The sequence below is a fragment of the Engraulis encrasicolus genome, chromosome 4 (assembly GCF_034702125.1).
Source record: "Engraulis encrasicolus isolate BLACKSEA-1 chromosome 4, IST_EnEncr_1.0, whole genome shotgun sequence".
NCBI classification, from domain to species: domain Eukaryota; kingdom Metazoa; phylum Chordata; class Actinopteri; order Clupeiformes; family Engraulidae; genus Engraulis; species Engraulis encrasicolus.
In genome coordinates, this window is record NC_085860.1 from 38244019 (window position 1) to 38261755 (window position 17737).

The 17737-nt window shown below is 43.6% G+C and overlaps 1 protein-coding gene across 1 annotated transcript in view; it reads left to right on the forward strand.

The window, feature by feature from the left end:
* Window positions 1-11861, forward strand: part of btbd11b (BTB (POZ) domain containing 11b) — a 165057-nt gene extending 153196 nt beyond the window's left edge. The window contains exons 12-17 of the mRNA XM_063197373.1: window positions 810-915; window positions 3000-3102; window positions 3197-3278; window positions 6721-6789; window positions 10024-10137; window positions 11615-11861. Coding sequence (XP_063053443.1) covers window positions 810-915; window positions 3000-3102; window positions 3197-3278; window positions 6721-6789; window positions 10024-10137; window positions 11615-11824 — 684 coding nt within the window. The 3' untranslated portion in view covers window positions 11825-11861. The remainder of the gene's footprint in view (window positions 1-809; window positions 916-2999; window positions 3103-3196; window positions 3279-6720; window positions 6790-10023; window positions 10138-11614) is intronic.
* Window positions 11862-17737: the final 5876 nt, after the last annotated feature.

The window sequence follows — 17737 nt, forward strand, 5'->3', positions numbered from 1 at the left end:
CTCTTCCACTGTCCTCCTGTCCTCTCTTCTTCTCTTTCCTCATCACTCCTCTCCTTTACTCTCCTCTCCTCCCCTCTTCATTGCCCCTCTCCCTCCACGTCCTCCACTGTACATGCTCATCTCTGAGTCATCCTGACTATAACACTGGTTGCTTTTCACTACCCCCTCGCCACTCTTCCAATGGCTTTGAGTGAGAAAATACAACACACACACCTTATCTCTCTCTTTCTCTTTCTCTCCCTTTCTCTCTCATGTCCTCTTTATCTTGCTCTCTCGCTCCCTGCCCATCTCTCTCTCTCTCTCTCTCTCTCTCTCTCTCTCTCTCTCTCTCTCTCTCTCTCTCTCTCTCTCTCTCTCTCTCTCTCTCTCTCTCTCTCTCCCTTTGCTTTGTCTGTCTACCTGTCAGTAAATGTCACTCTCTCTGTTGTGTTGCGTCCTGTCATGTACCGCTGTCTTGCTGTTCACAGTGCAGATCAGAGAGAGTCAGAGATGCTATGTATGCACTTCACGCCTCACTCTCTGACAGTTACAGCTACTGCTTTATGTGTGTGTGTGTGTGTGTGTGTGTGTGTGTGTGTGTGTGTGTGTGTGTGTGTGTGTGTGTGTGTGTGTGTGTGTGTGTGTGTGTGTGTGTGTGTGTGTGTGTGTGTGTGTGTGTGTGTGTGTGTGTGTGTGTGTGTGCGTGCGTCCATGTGTGTGTACGCACAACACATGTGTGAGCACTAATTTTTACATTTATATTTGTGTTTTTTGTGTGTGTGTGTGTCATTTTTTCATGTGTGCGTGTGTGTGTGTTTGGTATGTTTCAGAATGAGGTGATCAGTCAGCAGTTGGCGGTGATCTTCACGCAGTGCTACGGGCCCTACCCCATCCCCAAACTCACAGAGATCAAGAGGAAGCAGATCTCGCGCCTAGGTAAGTAGTGCACTCAGGCCCGCCGACAAGGGGGGACAAAGGGGTATGGCTTCCCGGGCCCAGGGAGATAGAGGGCCCAGAATTGGGTCCTCATTACATTGTATGCATTTGGTTGGGGGGCCCTTTCAGACGACTTTGTCTTGGGCACAGCCAAACCTGTCAGCGGCCCTGAGTACACTGCCACTCTGTGTCACATTGTAAGACTTAGTATAGTATACATATACATATACATATACATATACATATACATATACATATACATATACATAATAGATATAGTATAGTATAGTATAGTATAGTATAGTATAGTATAGTATAGTATAGTATAGTATATAGACTAAGTATAGTATACACATAAAGTATGGTAGTGATGGGACTGACTTTCATAACTGCAGGCAGACATTAGCATATTGGATGTGGATATAGATATATAGATAACCTCAAACGGCAATGGATTACAATGAACCTGAACTCCCAATTCACAAAACACGGGAATTCATCCAGGCAACTCCGCTGGTTGTGTAGTTTTCAAATGGTTGGGATCCAAAGTTGCCTTACCACAGACAGCACGCCTAATCTGCTTAGGAATTTGGTTCAACCCAAGCAGAGCCTCAATGGGACATGTGTGCCATCTAGTGGATATATAGTTTTCAAAGACAGTGCAGCAGTAGTCTCCGATTAGTTCATGGAGGGCCAGATTTTACACCGCAAGAATAGTATTTTTATAATACTAAGAAATGATTCCAGTTTGAAATGATCACAGTAGGAAATAATTTGCAGTATGTAATAAAACTAATGTTAAGTGTCCAGAAGGGCTGTGTCTGACAAACTATAGACAACTGACGACCATCCTCCCAGAGAGAGAGAGAGAGAGAGAGAGAGAGATAGAGAGAGAGAGAGAGAGAGAGAATACAGTGTGATCAAATCATTTCACCATCATCGGATTTCACTGGGAACGAGGTTTCTGATTTCATGTTTCATATGAATTCATGTTCTACAGAGATTTTTCAAAGAAAGTGTGTTGCCAATATCACAGAGGTTATCATTCCAGCAATGTCTTCCACTCCTTTCTAGGGCATAAAGAAGTGTTTTCTAATATCTATCTATTTTTCATCTCTAGTGTCTTGAGATATTACAGTAAAGGGTGATTATGGCTTCAGGATAGGACAGGACAGAATAGGACAGGAGAGGAGAGGAGAGGAGAGGAGAGGAGGGCGAGGAGATGAGAGGAGAGGAGAGGAGAGGAGAGGATATGAACGGACATGTTAGGATACGTTGGGATACGATAGGACAGGACAGTATAGCACAGTATAGCACTGCATAGGATAGCATAGGATAAGAATAGTGCTTTCAAATACATACACATGTACACATACACATTCCCACATCCACACACCAGCTCTGAAGGCAGCAATTGTCCAGGGTTCATGTGAGAAGGTGCACACACATGCATGCACAGTGCACACACACACACACACACACACACACACACACACACACACACACACACACACACACACACACACACACACACACACACACACACACACACACACACACACACACACATACAGCCCAGTGACTATATCTGCCATGCCTCTCTACAAGGGTATACAACCAAGTGGGTTATAGCAAATTGTTGAGGAGAAATCAGGCTTTCACACAAATAGTGAGATCATGACATTTGACCAACTAGCAGTGGCCTGGAGCCTGTCAAACTGTTTTTTTCACTCGGAAGTTGAGATTTGTGTGCCCTATAAAGGGTTAAACAAAAAATAATAGGATGGGATATGATAGAACACTATGCGGGAGGGGGCTATGATAGGATGTCGTGGGATGGAATAGAATATTATGGGGTGGGATGGGCCTGGAAGCAAAAAAGGTTGGTGTCGTCAAATTACAAAAGAAGTCATCGGAAAATAACTGGAGCTCCAGTTATTTTCCGATGACTTCTTTTGTAATTTGCCGGCCACAATACACATTTTGAACTCGCAAGCCTTGTGTGCGCCTCATCTTTTTTTGACTGTCGTGGGATGGGCCTGAACAGGAGCTAACCTCTGACCTCTGACCTTGACCTTTGCCAGATCCCCACTTCCTGAACAACAAGGAGATGTCTGATGTGACCTTCCTGGTCGAGGGGAAGCCCTTCTACGCACACAAAGTTCTGCTCTTCACTGCCTCTGCTAGGTAGGTCTTTGGTTAAAAAAGCTTCTGCCAAATGCTATGTAATGGAATGGAATGTGTCTGACCTGCCTGTGTACCTGTGTACCTGTCCCCTCAGGTTCAAGTCTCTCCTGGTGAACAGACCAGCTGGCGAGAACACTTGCATCGAGATCAGCCACGTCAAATACAACATATTCCAGGTAAGGTGACTCTTTTCTAGCCTGATCATCATCGACGTTCAAATCTCTTCAAGATTTGGTTTGACTGACCTCGACCATAATGATTAACGTTTTCCAAACGGCATGGTTGACCTGGCCTAGGAGGCCGTAGCCTGGCTTCCTTTTTTCAGCCATGTCAGAGACAACATATTTCAAGTGAGATGCCTCTTTTTTTTTAGAGTGAGAAATAAAATCAATGGAGGACGTTTTGAATGGTGCATGGTGCAGGATATGAGAGAGGCTTCTTAAGTAGATACAGTTAACTGAAGGTGACCACAAAATCTTTTCCCATTGCCAGTGATTTATTACGTGAAAAAATAAAAAGACATTCATGCCTAAGGTCTTAATTTGAAAAAGGACTCAGGTTGAATCATTATTTTAATAAATCGCTGGCTGGCCCTACCGTGGCTGATATGGTAGGGCACTCGTCTACTACGTGGCCCACCCAGGTTCGATTCCAGGCCCAGGTCCTTTGCCAGACCTTCCCCGTTTCTCTCTCCCAACTCACTTCCTGTCTCCACTTCACTGTCCTGTCAATAAAGGCCTGTAAAGCCCCAAAAAATACATCAATTTTTTTTTAAATTATTATTTAAATAAAATAAAAAAGTTTATCGAAAAAGTATCTCTTTGCCATCAGTCAACCATGGCTGACACCAAGAACCCACAACAGTGTGTGTGAGTGAAAAGCATAGATGTAGGACATTAGACTAGAGGTGACGTCACGCAGCAATTTGCGACAGCACTGGAAAAAGGCAAGTGTAGCCTCCATCTAGTGTAGACCTGTGCTCTTTAGTCAATGCAAATCAATGGAGACCTGTGATGCAGAGACCCACTTCTGCAAAAAATGGACAAAAACTGTGTGAATAGTGATACGAAGTGACACATTACAGTAATCAAGGACCAGCTTCGAGTGTGAGTGAGAAGGCGGTGGTACTGCAGACTTCAGTGTATTATTTCAGCCACCAGATGGCAGTAGAGGTGCATGAATAGCTCATGACTAGTGTGCAAACAGCGTCTGAAACTAAACAACTACTTGGAATAGTTACCCCAGACAGTGTCTAGGGTTTAGAGTGAGGGTCTCACATTTGATACAGAGATAGCTCAACATTGTTCAACAGTGCATGGTGGATGTCCCGAGACCTAGTGCCTGAATAGAAATAAGTGTTGCACAAGGGAGGGGGAATGGAGAGAGAGAGACAGACAGACAGACAGACAGACAGATAGACAGACAGACAGACAGACAGACAGACAGGCTTTATTAGATTTGAGAGCATCTTCTTCCAGGGCTGAGTGTGGCTGAGAGACAGAGGGTTCTGGTTGGAGAGGGCGGGTTCTGGAGAGAGAGAAAGTAAACAAGCAGCAAGCAGCTGTGTGTCACAGCGGTGTAGTGCTGCAATCAAATCTCTCACAGTCGGCTTGAACAAACTAGACACAAACAGGCATAGGCACAGGCACACACGCACTATTTCTCTCTCACACACACACACACACACACACACACACACACACACACACACACACACACACACACCATGCTGGTCCATACGTTCACTCGCACCTGCCTGAACATCCATACATAAATGCACACACTTGCACAGACACAGACACAAACACATTCACACACACGCACAGACACATGCATACACGCACATACACATACAGTACATCTCCAGAATAAAAGATCAAGGCAATTTTGAGCACACTTTGTTCCCACTCATCCACAGTCCAGTGTGGTTCTAGCTCTCTCAAGCTCTCATGGAGCACAGTGGCCCTTCATAGCAAAAAGTTACTCACATGCTGGTGTGTGTGTGTCTGTGTGTCTGTGTAGTGCGTGGTTGCGTGCGAGAGAGAGAGAGAGAGAGAGAGAGAGAGAGAGAGAGAGAGAGAGAGACAGAGAGAGAGACTAATCCGAGACTTCCTGTTCTTTCTCAGAAGAATACGAGTGAGTGTGCAAATGCATCTGGGAAAAGAAAGGGCACTTTTCACAAGTTCTGTTCTGTTCTGTTTGAGAGAGACAACCACTGAGCAATTTCACTTCCCCTTATTACTTAGACGGTCTAGTCCTGAGGATTGCTTGTGATAATAATAACTTTCGCTTGCGTTAACAGTTTGTCTGGAACACAGGGTTGACAGACTTTGAGGCATGCTGATTGTAGAAAATGCAATTGTGATACCTGTCACTTATAATGAGGTCTAGACCAGGGCTGCACAATATATCGAAAATGTATCATTATCGCGATATCACGGCTTGCAATACATGTAGTCTATCGCAACAGTTGGTTAAATTACGATACCTAGTTTTAAAATTTTATTTTATTTATTTGTAGTTTATTTGTCAAGGGACAATGCAGTGCACATTATTACAAACATGTCTTGGCAAGGCCATACCATAGCTTGCAGATGTTACATAAAAGGTTTGTAGCTAGATAGCTAATTTGCAACCTCAGTCCCTGCCAGGCCCAGGTGTGTTGTGATGATTACATTTTTGGTTTTCCTTCAGCCAGTGTTTCAGTTGTCTATTAAATGTTTTAAAATCAGTTTGTGTTTTTATTAGGCCTACAGTTGGTAAATTGTTCCACATTTGAGTTCCAATAACTGACAACAGCAAATTTGGTGAAAAGGTTAAAAAAGGTATTAAAAAGGTTGACATTTTAGGTTGATGCTGTTGTATATTAGCCATATTTAAAATAATAAAAATAATGTTGGAAATAAAACATTGCTTTCAGTTGTTTTATACATGATAAAGTGTAGAATGGAAAGTTGAGAGGGGATAATACAGTATATGTATGCAGGGCTCTAAATTAAAACCAGCCAACCGGACAAATACTGGTGAAATGTCAGTTTTGCGGGTAGAAAAGACCATCTTGCTAGCCACTTTCACCCATTAGTGAGTGTGTCTTTGGCTAGTAAGAGCAACATCTACTAGCCATTTTGGCTGGTGATGAAAAAATGTAATTTAGAACTCTGTATGTATGTATTAAACATCGCGAGTAATATCGATATCGCGGTACACAGTCATGTTATCGTGTAGCCTATCGCAATTTTTTCTAATATCGTTCAGCCCTAGTCTAGACCTAATGCTTTAGAGGTAATATAGGCTATATATAGTACGGTATGTTGTGGAGTGGATATTAACCCAATCTTCCATTTGCAGTTCAGTTCATATATTTTAAATGTAGTACTGGTAGGCTAATATTGATGTGGAAATGTGTGGGTGCTTGAGGCTCTATGCACATTTTTGATGTCCATAGTGTGGTGATGTTATATATTTTTATTGCACTGAGCAAGACAAGTATGTACCTGTTACACTGACAAATAAATACATTCTCTTCTCTTCTCTTCTCTTCTCTTCTCTTCTCTTCTCTTCTCTTCTCTTCTCTTCTCTTCTCTTCTCTTCTCTTCTCTTCTCTTCTCTTCTCCTCAGCTGGTGATGCAGTATCTGTACTGTGGAGGAACCGATGCTCTTCACATCAGGAACACTGAGATCATGGAGGTGAGAGCACGAGCACAGCACATGCATATTATGGGATTGCAGCCCCTTCAGGATAACTGTGTGTCTCTCGAGAGTGAAGACTGAGGAGAAAATTTAGGAAAATAATTTAATTTGGGAAATAGTCCACAGAAAAGTGACTCATTTTAGCAAGGTGACGTCGTAGTACTTCCTCTGTGCATCCTTCACAATGTCAAAATCTCTGAGATTGAACAGTGAGAGGGGAAATATCAGAGACCTGTCTGAGGAAGCTTGTGACACAGCGCACAAGTGCTCATTGCACATAATGAAATTACATTTATGCCTGAATCGTGCAAGGGAGCAGCCCCCAATGACGCAGTGGAGCAGTGGGGAGCGGTGTGGTGGGACGGTACCATGCTCAGGGCATACCTCAGTCATGGAGGAGGATTGGGGAGAGTGAAGTATTAGAATGCGCATTTCAATCTCCTGTTTTAAAAATATCCCAATTAGGGGGCTAAAACGCACATCACAATGGATTTTTTAAAATCTACATGTTGTGTTTACATATCAACATATTCTTTTAGGCCCTGCTGGTAGGGTAGGGCACTGGGTTACTATGCTATACTATGCGGGCTCGCCCAGGTCCGCCCAGGTCATTTGCAGATCTTTCCCAACCTCTCTCTCCCCAATCATTTCCTGTCTCTCCTCCACTGTCTTGTCAAACAGAATAAAGGCAAAAAATATTAAAAATAGATAAAAATAAACGTTTAAAAAAAAAAAAGCCACATTTAAAAATATTCACATACGTGTAACTGGCACCAAGTGTGCAATAACAGCAAAATCCTGTAATGGTGAAAGATGAGCAGAGCAGAGCAGGCTAGCAGGTACACACAGATACAGATACAGTATATTCTCCAGAATCTGATGAAAACTGTTGAAGTTGAGGCATAATCCAGCCATGAAATATAAGAATAAATATAGCTGCAAGCAGCAATGCGGGGCCAAGCAGTAAACTTGCCAAAGTCGCCACGGCAACAGAAGGAACTGCAGCGCCCCCTTTGGCCCAAATCTCGCCAATGTTGGGGTGCATTCCTTGGAGGGGAAAATGGGGAGAGAGACGGGGAGGGTCGGCAAAGGACCTGGGCTGGGAATCAAACCCGGATGAGCCGCATGATAGACGAGTGCCCTACCGGTTGGCCACGGCAGGGCCTGTGCTGCCCTTGATTTATATTGAGTAACACATTTCCATTTCCTCTCAAATTAGTCTATAAAATGAGGCTTGTTTTTAGCACAGCGATTATAATCCTCTGTGATCATTCTATTTAGTAAAATTGTTTATATGACATACAATTTTATGAAAAAGAATCAGGAGCCTACTGAAAATAGATATGTCCTTGAAATCCTAAACATAAGAATCCTATAGGCTGCAATGCAATGTTGCCCAGCCTTTTGAGACTGTTCTGAGGAATTGGTGTACATAGAAGTAATTGTGTGTGTGTGTGTGTGTGTGTGTGTGTGTGTGTGTGAGAGAGAGTGTGTGAAAGACAGAGGAGCCGAGAGAACAACAATGGTCTCTCTCTCTCTCTCTCTCTCTCTCCCTCCCTCCTTCCCTCTCTCTCCCTCTCCCCCTCCCTCTCCCTCTCCCTCTCCCTCTCCCTCTGTCTGTGTGTGGGGGGTGGGGGGGTATGTGCAAGGGCTGGGGCAGTGGGGCTTTGGTTGACACTAGAGCAATAGCAGAACTACGCACACACCTAAGCTCTCCTCTCTTGTGTGTCCAGAGACCCCCTGCCGAGAATGGTGTCAGTGAACGTGCGCAGGTGCCGTTGGCAAAGGGGACAGAGACATGAGAAAAATCCCTCCATTCTTTCCACAATTTTGAATGGCTGCTGTGAGCTGATAGTTTTCTCAATCGTTACGAAAATCCATACCTGGGTGCAACATAGTGTGAAGATGACCTGTGTACCAATATTTTGAAAATTGGGAGTACGGTTCAAAAGCTACAGGCAAAAATGTAGCTAAAAGTTTGACCTGCTGGTGGCGCTACAGAGTTTGAGCTGGGGATCTGTTTTTTTGTGGTAGGTCATAGGATGAACTACTATGTGTGTAAAACATCCCAGCCTAATTCGACAAACGGTTGCTGAGATATGACCTCACTTCCTGTTTTGCCACTTTTACGACAATTTTGATTGGCTGTCACGGCTAAACGATAAAAGATATCCAATATTCCTTGAGACCCCATGTGTAGCTCAGTCCAGAGATACTATATACCGAGTTTCAGAAAAAAATGTCAAAAATTGCGGGAAAAATAGCATTTTTATTGAATTTCACAAAATTCTAATTTGCGGGAAAACTATACACGCAGGGTACAATATCATCACTAGTTCTCGGATTTGTCCTGGGCCAAGGATTCCAGGGATACAAAGTTTTTGAAAATTGGACCAGCGGTTCAAAAGTTACAAGCAGAAATGTACCTGCAACTTTGACCTGCTGGTGGCGCTAGAGCGTTGGGGCTGGGGACCTATAAATCGCTGCGGGTAATGTTGATGCTGCCTCGAATATGTGTGCCAATTTTCATAACTTTCCTATGTACGGTTCTATGGGCTGCCATAGACTTGCAGAGGGAGAAGAATTTTGACTGGAGTCAATGAGGGAACTAAAACACTAGGGGCCTTCGCCAGCTTCGCTGCTTGGCCCCTAATAAAAAGGATTTGGGGTGTGCGCGCTCCAGTCTGCCTTTGTCCCGCACCTTTTCCTGGGATGTGCACAATCTTCACTTTCAACTGATGGTGCACAGGTATATACACGACATGATGAGCCTGTGAGTGTGTGAGAGAGGAGACTAGTAGCGTACGAGGATTTCTGCCGTGGCTGTGGTGAGCTGTGATGTGTGTAGTTCTTTGTGTGTGGGTGTGTGTTTATGTCTCTCTTTGTGTCTCACTCTCTCTCTTTGTGTGTGTGTGTGTGTGTGTGTGTGTGTGTGTGTGTGTGTGTGTGTGTGTGTGTGTGTGTGTGTGTGTGTGTGTATGTGTGTGCGCGTGAGTGTGGGAATGTGTTTTTCCTGATGTGGGTGTGTTCCTTTCTCTCTTTGTGTCTTTTGTGTCTCTTTATATGCCCTTTCTGACTTTCTTTTCTTTATATGCCCTTTCTGTCTTTCTTTTCTTTATGTGCCTCTTTCTGTGTGTTTGTGTGTGTGTGTGTGTGTGTGTGTGTGTGTGTGTGTGCGTGTGTACGTGCGTGCGTGCGTGCGTGCGTGCGTGTGTCATTATCCACTTTCAGCTCCTGTCTGCTGCCAAGTTCTTCCAGTTAGAGGCTCTCCAGAGGCACTGTGAGATCATCTGCTCCAAAAACATCAACACAGACACATGTGTGGAGATCTACAACCATGCCAAGGTCAGCGAAAATATACTGTTGTGTATACATGAGTTGCACGTCTGTAAACACCCCCGGCTGCACACCCTCGACTGCGCACTCTCAAACCTTTGATTGTTGGAAACTGTCATCACTCAAACATAATGAGCTCACGTGGTTGGTTGTTAGCATCTTGCCCCTCCTCAGAACACAAATGTTTGTTACACGTAACGTGAAACCAATGTACACTGTGCGTGTTTGTGTGGGCTCTTCCTTGACTTGACCCTGGGGGTAGCCATCAGGGGGGCAGGATTTGGCTGGTTAGCTTTGCCGATTAGCAAGTCGCCATTTTTGCATTTCCTACATCCACTTCGCTCATGATGATTGGTGGGTACGCAAGTTTAGTGTTGGGCGCACAGACCTTTACAGGTCTGTGGTTGGGCACCTCCATGCATCCAATGCCCGTCTTCCATATAGCTTTCTGGTCAACGGTTAGTCTCCTTGAGTAAGGCACCTAACCCCACATTGCTCCAGGGACTGTAACCAATACCCTGTAAATAACTGTAAGTCATTTTGGATAAAACTGTCAGCTAAGTGTAACATAATGTAATGACCTTATCCCTGATCCCCCTAGTCATGGAACATTTTGCTTACAGATAATGATAAAATTATATTGCAATCTGTTAAGGTCTACTAAGTGTAAGGCTTGGGTTAATTATTGTTATTGATTGGTCAATTGCTGACTTATCTGTTATTATGTCTCTATGCACCACAACGAAAAAATAGGGTGTCAGTGTAACTCTGTAAGAGTTGAAAATAACTACATTTCAGATAACATTTGGTCCTACTCAAAAAAGTATAAATTTAACTCTATGATCAGTGTAACATTGTCAGTCAATTATACTCAGTATTGTGTAAATATCAACACTGGAATCATCTCGCTGTAGAGTTGCAATTACACTGTCCATTTGCAAAATTGTAAGCTGGCCTTTGACTCCACAGTTGGGGTGATTTGACTGTCCACACTGTTTGTCTGTCTATCTAGAGTTGTAAAAGTTTACCATGGCCCTTTGGTTAGGGAATTGGTCTTTCAGTCTGGTTGGTTGGTTCATATCCCATCTGACCTCTCCCTATGCCTCCATCCGTGGCTGAAGTGCCCTTGAGCAAGGCACCTAACCACACATTGCTCCAGGGACTGTAACCAAATAATACATGTACAAATAATAATAAAAAATAATACATGTCAGGCGCTTTGGATAAAAGTGTCAGCTAAATGTAATGTAATGTAATGTAATCAGGGCTCTAAATAAACACCAGCCAACTGGTCAAATGCTGCTGAAAATTTAGTTTGGCTGGTAGAAAAGAAAACTTACTAGCCAGTTTGACTGATTAGTGAGTGTATGTTTGGCTAGTATGAATAACGTCTATTAGCCATTTTGGCTGGTGGTGAAAAAATTTAATTCAGGGCCCTGAATGTTATTTAATGCTCGCTTTGACACCTCTCTTTTCTACTGTGCAGTTTCTGGAGGCCCAGGAGTTGGCGGCGTACATCGAGGGCTACTTCCTGAAGAACATGGTGGTGCTGATCGAGCTGGAGTCCTTCAAGCAGATCCTCTACGACCCGCCGCCCGAGAACGCCACCTCCGACATCCTCCAGGACCTGGAGCGCACCCTGGGCATACGCATCCAGTCCATACACCTCTCCTCCTCCAAGGGCTCCGTCGTCTGAATGACCACAGCCCACGCATCCAGTCCATACACACCTCTCCTCCTCCAAGGGCTCCGTCGTCTGAAGGAGCACAAACAGCGCACTGCACACATCCAGTCCATGCACACCTCTCTCTCCTCCTCTAGAAGTTCCCTTGTCTCCAGGAAGGAATCAAGTCAAGAGAGTTTAATTATGGTACGTAGGTGACTGGACTTGTTTTTGAAGCTTGAAGATGATTGATCTGTTCCGGCTGTCAGTTTCTAATTCTGATGAGGGAATCAGAGTTACAGTAGGCCTACAGCTGAAGAAGTATCCAGATGACACTTCAAGCTCCAAAAACAAATACAATTTGCCTACAACTTCTCCGACAGAATTTTGTGTTTGGATTCGAGGTAGTGTGCAGCACACAGCTGCAGAGAGAGCGTGTGACTCAAGTGGGCGTCTGACGACCCTTGGAGAGGATCTTGTGTAGGAGTTGGAGTCGAGCAAGAGGTGGCTGGGAGGCTCTCCGTTCTCAGATGGATTATTCAATTTCCCCCCACCCTCCTCTGCCGTTAGGGTGGAGGAGGAGGACTTAGCTTCTCTGGCTTTCTAAGAGCAGGGCAGCACCTCTGATTTGGGGACCAATAATTGATACCACATGTGAAGTGCATAAACACACACACACACACACACACACACACACACACACACACACACACACACACACACACACACACACACACACACACACACACACACACACACACCATTACACAACACTTTTGGGAAGCCTGCAAGACCTGAGAATCCTCTGTGGAGAACATGTGCAGGTCATGTTATTGCCATTACATGCACAGACAAAACCTCCTCGCCAGCACCAATACAGTTGTTGCTTTTGCAATAATCACAAAGTTATAGTGGCAAATAGAAAGCAGAGTTGTTATTTTTGGCAGAAGAGTTTAACATTGTAAAGAAGAAAAAAAAACTTGTGTACAAAAGGATCAGACTGGATGCTGCCAGTGATATATTTCCGATATATTAATATAAATGTAAATGTTGTGTTGACTTTGTGTTGTTTGTGGGTCTGACTGAGGTACTGTCTGTATGTATGGTGTTTTTGGTGATAAAGTGGCATGGGGTGTGGGTGCGTGTGTGCGTGCGTGAATCTACGTACATATGCGTGATAATTGCGTACAGGCTCAGGTTAAGCCAGTGTAGAAGCATGTCCTACATGTGAGAGACATTAAGCGGCAAACATAACGAGAACCAGAATGCCAGATGGCTCTCCTCTCAAATGGAAGCCCGGAAACATTCCAAACCAGGGGACATTCTTCGGGGGAGGAGCCTCAGCTGTTTTCGGAAAAAAAACCCTCAGAAGGACCTTTCTGGAGTATTTACCCACAACACTTACTGGACAGCAAACCACCCTATGCGCCGAATGGCGTGATGGGGTTAAGTAGTAAGTAAAATCACACTTGCTGTTGTGTGATGATACATCGTTTTTAGACTTGCTTATAGGCGCACGCACGCACACACGCACGCATACACACACTCACTCACACACACACACACACACACTGATATCATTCGTGAACCAGTTACCCACTCATCACAGTTTTGTCTATGTGCTAGCCCCAACATATTGGCAAGGGCAGGCAGCCCCAAATGGACCTGGTGTTTATTGCCTTGTAAATATTCTGTGTAAATCGGCCAGGGAGCGTCGCCGTTCCTCTTGTAAGTTACTGTACAGTATCGAAGCATAATTGTCTGCCATCAAGTGTCTCACCCAAATGTACAATAAGTGTACAGTACGCAAGTGACCCAAATGTACAGTATACACAGAGGACTGGCGGTACTACTCGTTCTGATGCATGTGGTTGTCTGTTTGTAGCTTTACTTTGTACTTCTGTGTCTCCAAAAGACCCGATACTTTTGTTTCTGTGTTTGAAAGTGTGTGTGTGTGTGTGTGTGTGTGTGTGTGTGTGTGTGTGTGTGTGTGCGTGTGTGTGTGCGTGTGTGTGTGTGTGTGTGTGTGTGTGTGTATGGGGTGAGGAGTTAAAAAAAGAGTATGGCGTTTTGATCATGTCTACCTGTGCTGTGAAACAGCGGTCTACTCTTTCAGGCTCAGGCTTGAAGGGATTCAGCTGGTCCATGAGACGTCGTCCACGCTCTGATACTGTACACGTCCATCGCCACTCCATTAGTGCAAACAGATTGATCTCTCTTAATGTTATGTTCTGTTTGACTGAAAATCTGACTCTGTAGAAAAAAAGAGATTTAATGCAAATTAATTATATATGTGTGAATCACGTTTGGAAACCCTGTCTTGAAGAGTCACGTTTTTGTACTGCATCATCTCACACAAAGAAGAAAAAAAGTATTAACAACATTAGTGAAAACAACAACAATATTGATAATAATATTGCTAATAATAATACATAATAATGAACATGAATAGAGTGTCATAAAGTGTTTGTAAAGGGCTGGTTTCATCTTTACATAGCTGAGGTGAATTCATAAATAAGTGGATAATTAAATAAGAACTCAGCAAAGTGAATTATATTTGGAATATAAGATAGATAAACCATGTTATTATAAGAAAAGTAAATGCACAGAGTAATGCAGGACCTTTCAGGCAAACTTGATGATGTTCCTGTCTGTCTTTCACACACACACACACACACACACACACACACACACACACACACACACACACACACACACACACACACACACACACACACACACACACACACACACGGTACAATTACTTCGTACACAACACCTTTGAGAAGCCTGCAAGACCTGCAAATCCTTTGCGGAGAATATGTGCAGGTCATATTATTCCCATTACATGCAAAGACAAAACCTCCTCTCCAGGAAAAAATGAATGCAGGAGCTTTCTGGCTAACTTGATATTCCTGTCTGCCCTCCTTCCCACCCTCAAATCTGGGGAAATTATCTTACTCTGGGTAAGTTAAAGTTCACTCCTGCCTGCAGGGCTTTCAACGTGAGCTGAACAGAGACCTTATACTAATCAGAAAGCCGGCCAAAAAAAGAATCATCAGATTAAGGGTTTACCGAATGTTTCATGAATGTTTACTAAATAATAAACTAATATTTTCTAGAATGACCAATGAGACCATGAGAAATACTAGAAAGTTCAGTATGTTTTGCCGCTAAAAATGTCTATTTCTGGAAATTCAAAATGGTGGACATGGAGAAGATCCACCTTTTCACGTGTGAAAAGTACCATACTATGATTTTCCCAGTCATAATGAATACTTAGAATTAGCTGGTGATGGCATTGATGAAAAGGTAACATTTGTGAATGGGCAGCATTCATTCTGGCAAGAAACTGCTTAAAACACACTGAACATTTAAAGTCATCAAACAATGCTGTGGCTTAATGGTGTGTCGTCTACTTTTAATTATTGTTGAAAGTAAGCAAGAGGCTTTGGCAGGGAACAGATTTGCACTTCACTGGAAGGCTGTCATGGTGGATAACAGTGAAGGAAAATTAAGTTAAATACAACCCCTCTTTGTGTCCAAAACACTGCACTCCAGTGCACCCTGTTTTGCCGCCCACTCTGTGCACACATCCTTTTGGCTTGCTATTGTGTATCTATCTAAAACACACAAAAACAAGTTTAGAGTGCAGCAGATGTGTTCGGTCCACTATTGTGCAATCTAACAGTGCTTGATTGGTCTCTCTGCAGAGTTCCAAATTTGTGCTCTGAAAATGACCATTGCAGCACAGTCTGACTGTATTAGGTTGTTATAAGAAACACTGTCTTGCTCTCACACTCTTGCTCTTACACAGACTGCTTTTTTGCAGAGGACTGGTGTATTTTTGGCAAGAAAAAACGGACAATGACCTGCACTGTTTCACTGGCGCTTCCCTCTCAACCCAGGCTTTATCACGCCATTGAGTTTCAATGTACTTGCACTGAAGACTTCAGTGTTCTTGTGGATCGTGGTACAAGTCAACAGGATGTAGAGAGCATAGAGCAGGCGCTGGAATGCGGCAAACACAGAGATAGGTTTTGTGACTGATTAAGGAGCAAGGCTTTTCGGGTTTCGGGTTGCGCACTTCTGCAGCTGTGGCCAACCACTAGGCTAATTCTCTCCAGTTGTCCTCTCTCATCCATCCTGCTCTTTCTTCACTGCTGACAATTCCTGAAGGAAGGACAGCAGTGACATTGACCCACTGTAGTCATCACAGAAATGGGAAGAGGAGAGTGGTCTGCATTGCAGATGCACTTGTAGTGAATATCACTCTTTCAAAAAAAATTCCAAAACATCGGCACAGGGGTGCATTTCTCAAACTGCTTCCTAGTTTAGCTGTATGACATTCAGTATGTCTAACTGTTAAAGTAAAACGTTTTGCTTCCTAGGTTAGCGTCAAACTACGCATTTTCTTCTGTAGTTACTTCCCCTACACTTCTCTGTGAATTTTGACAATGGGGAAAATAACTTTTGAATGACAAGATGCAACTTGTTTGCTTGAAAGTGGGTGTTGGCCCTGGGGTTTTAGTCTTTGTTTACGTTTTATTAAAGCAGAGTGAGTTCACGCATGTCAATTTAGAAAGGGCATTTCTTTCATGCCAAGACATGCTTATTGGGCATGGGTATGCTCATTATGCCATTATACACACAACCACAAAGTGCTCTGTCCATTACGATACATTGCAATGAGCCCTATCTCTGTCATTTCGTGAAGTATTCCCGAAAAAAATAACTTTAATTTTCGTGGTGCATTCACGTTATTGCCCGTTTTTCGTGGTTGGGCAACGAAACGCTGCCTATTCATTTGAATTACCCCACTGCTGCCATGGTTATCCAAGCGTCTGCAGGGGCGGGGAGGGGGTGCTGACAGAACACTGCTGATACACTCGGGACTCACTAATTCGACGCCCTTTCGGTACTTACGCCTTATGTCATACAACCCTAAACCTAAACCTAACCTTAACCCTAGACCTAAACCTAACCCTAACCCTAACCCTAACCTTAACCCTAACCCTAAATTGCTTGTTTGAAATGTTTGATTACCATGTGACGGTACCGAAAGGGCGTCAAACTAGTGGGTCGCTAGGCAGCAGTCGGGCAATTCAAATGAATAGGCGTTTCGTTGCCCAACCACGAAAAACGGGCAATAACGTGAATGCACCACGAAAATTAAAGTTATTTTTTCGTGAATACTTCACGAAATGAAAGAGATACGGTTGGAGCAATGTTGCTGTAGCATAAAAGTAGACTTGAATGTAGTATGGGAGTCTATGCTGATAATTTGTTAGTTTTATGTAGTTAACATTCCAAATTAACAGAACTGACTAGCCTATGTAAGTCAAGTGACTCTGTCCGCAAACACATTACCATACCATATTATATATATAATATAATGCATGCAATGCATAATTGAAGAGAGAGAGAGAGAGAGAGAGAGAGAGAGAGAGAGAGAGAGAGAGAGAGAGAGAGAGAGAGAGAAGCCCATTTAGCCCATTTTTAAAATGCCGTGTTAATTCAACACCGTTCATACAACATCTTCTAGTATTTGTATTTGGTCCCAGAGTAGGCCTACTCACTAATTGTAACTGCATTTTTCTAACTGCATGTTCCTTCCCCCAGAACATCCAGGGTATTGTAATGCTCAGATAAGACGAGGGACACTGAATTCAATGGGCCATGTGTGTAGCCTGTTGCACAAAGGACAAACATTCCCATTGCTGCGGGGTTCCTACAAGTCAGAGGTCTGACGAGCCACCCCCCCCCCTATTCACTTAAAATATGACGTATTTTGTTATGGAATCTTTGAAAATACATTTGCAATGCAATTGAATTCAGGGGACCTAGAGAAGGTGGGATCTGTTTTAAAGGTGGCTGCCTTCAATATTGGCCAAAAAGTGCAGGGGAAATCCTGGTTTGTGTTCATAGTACGGCCCTCGGCGGACT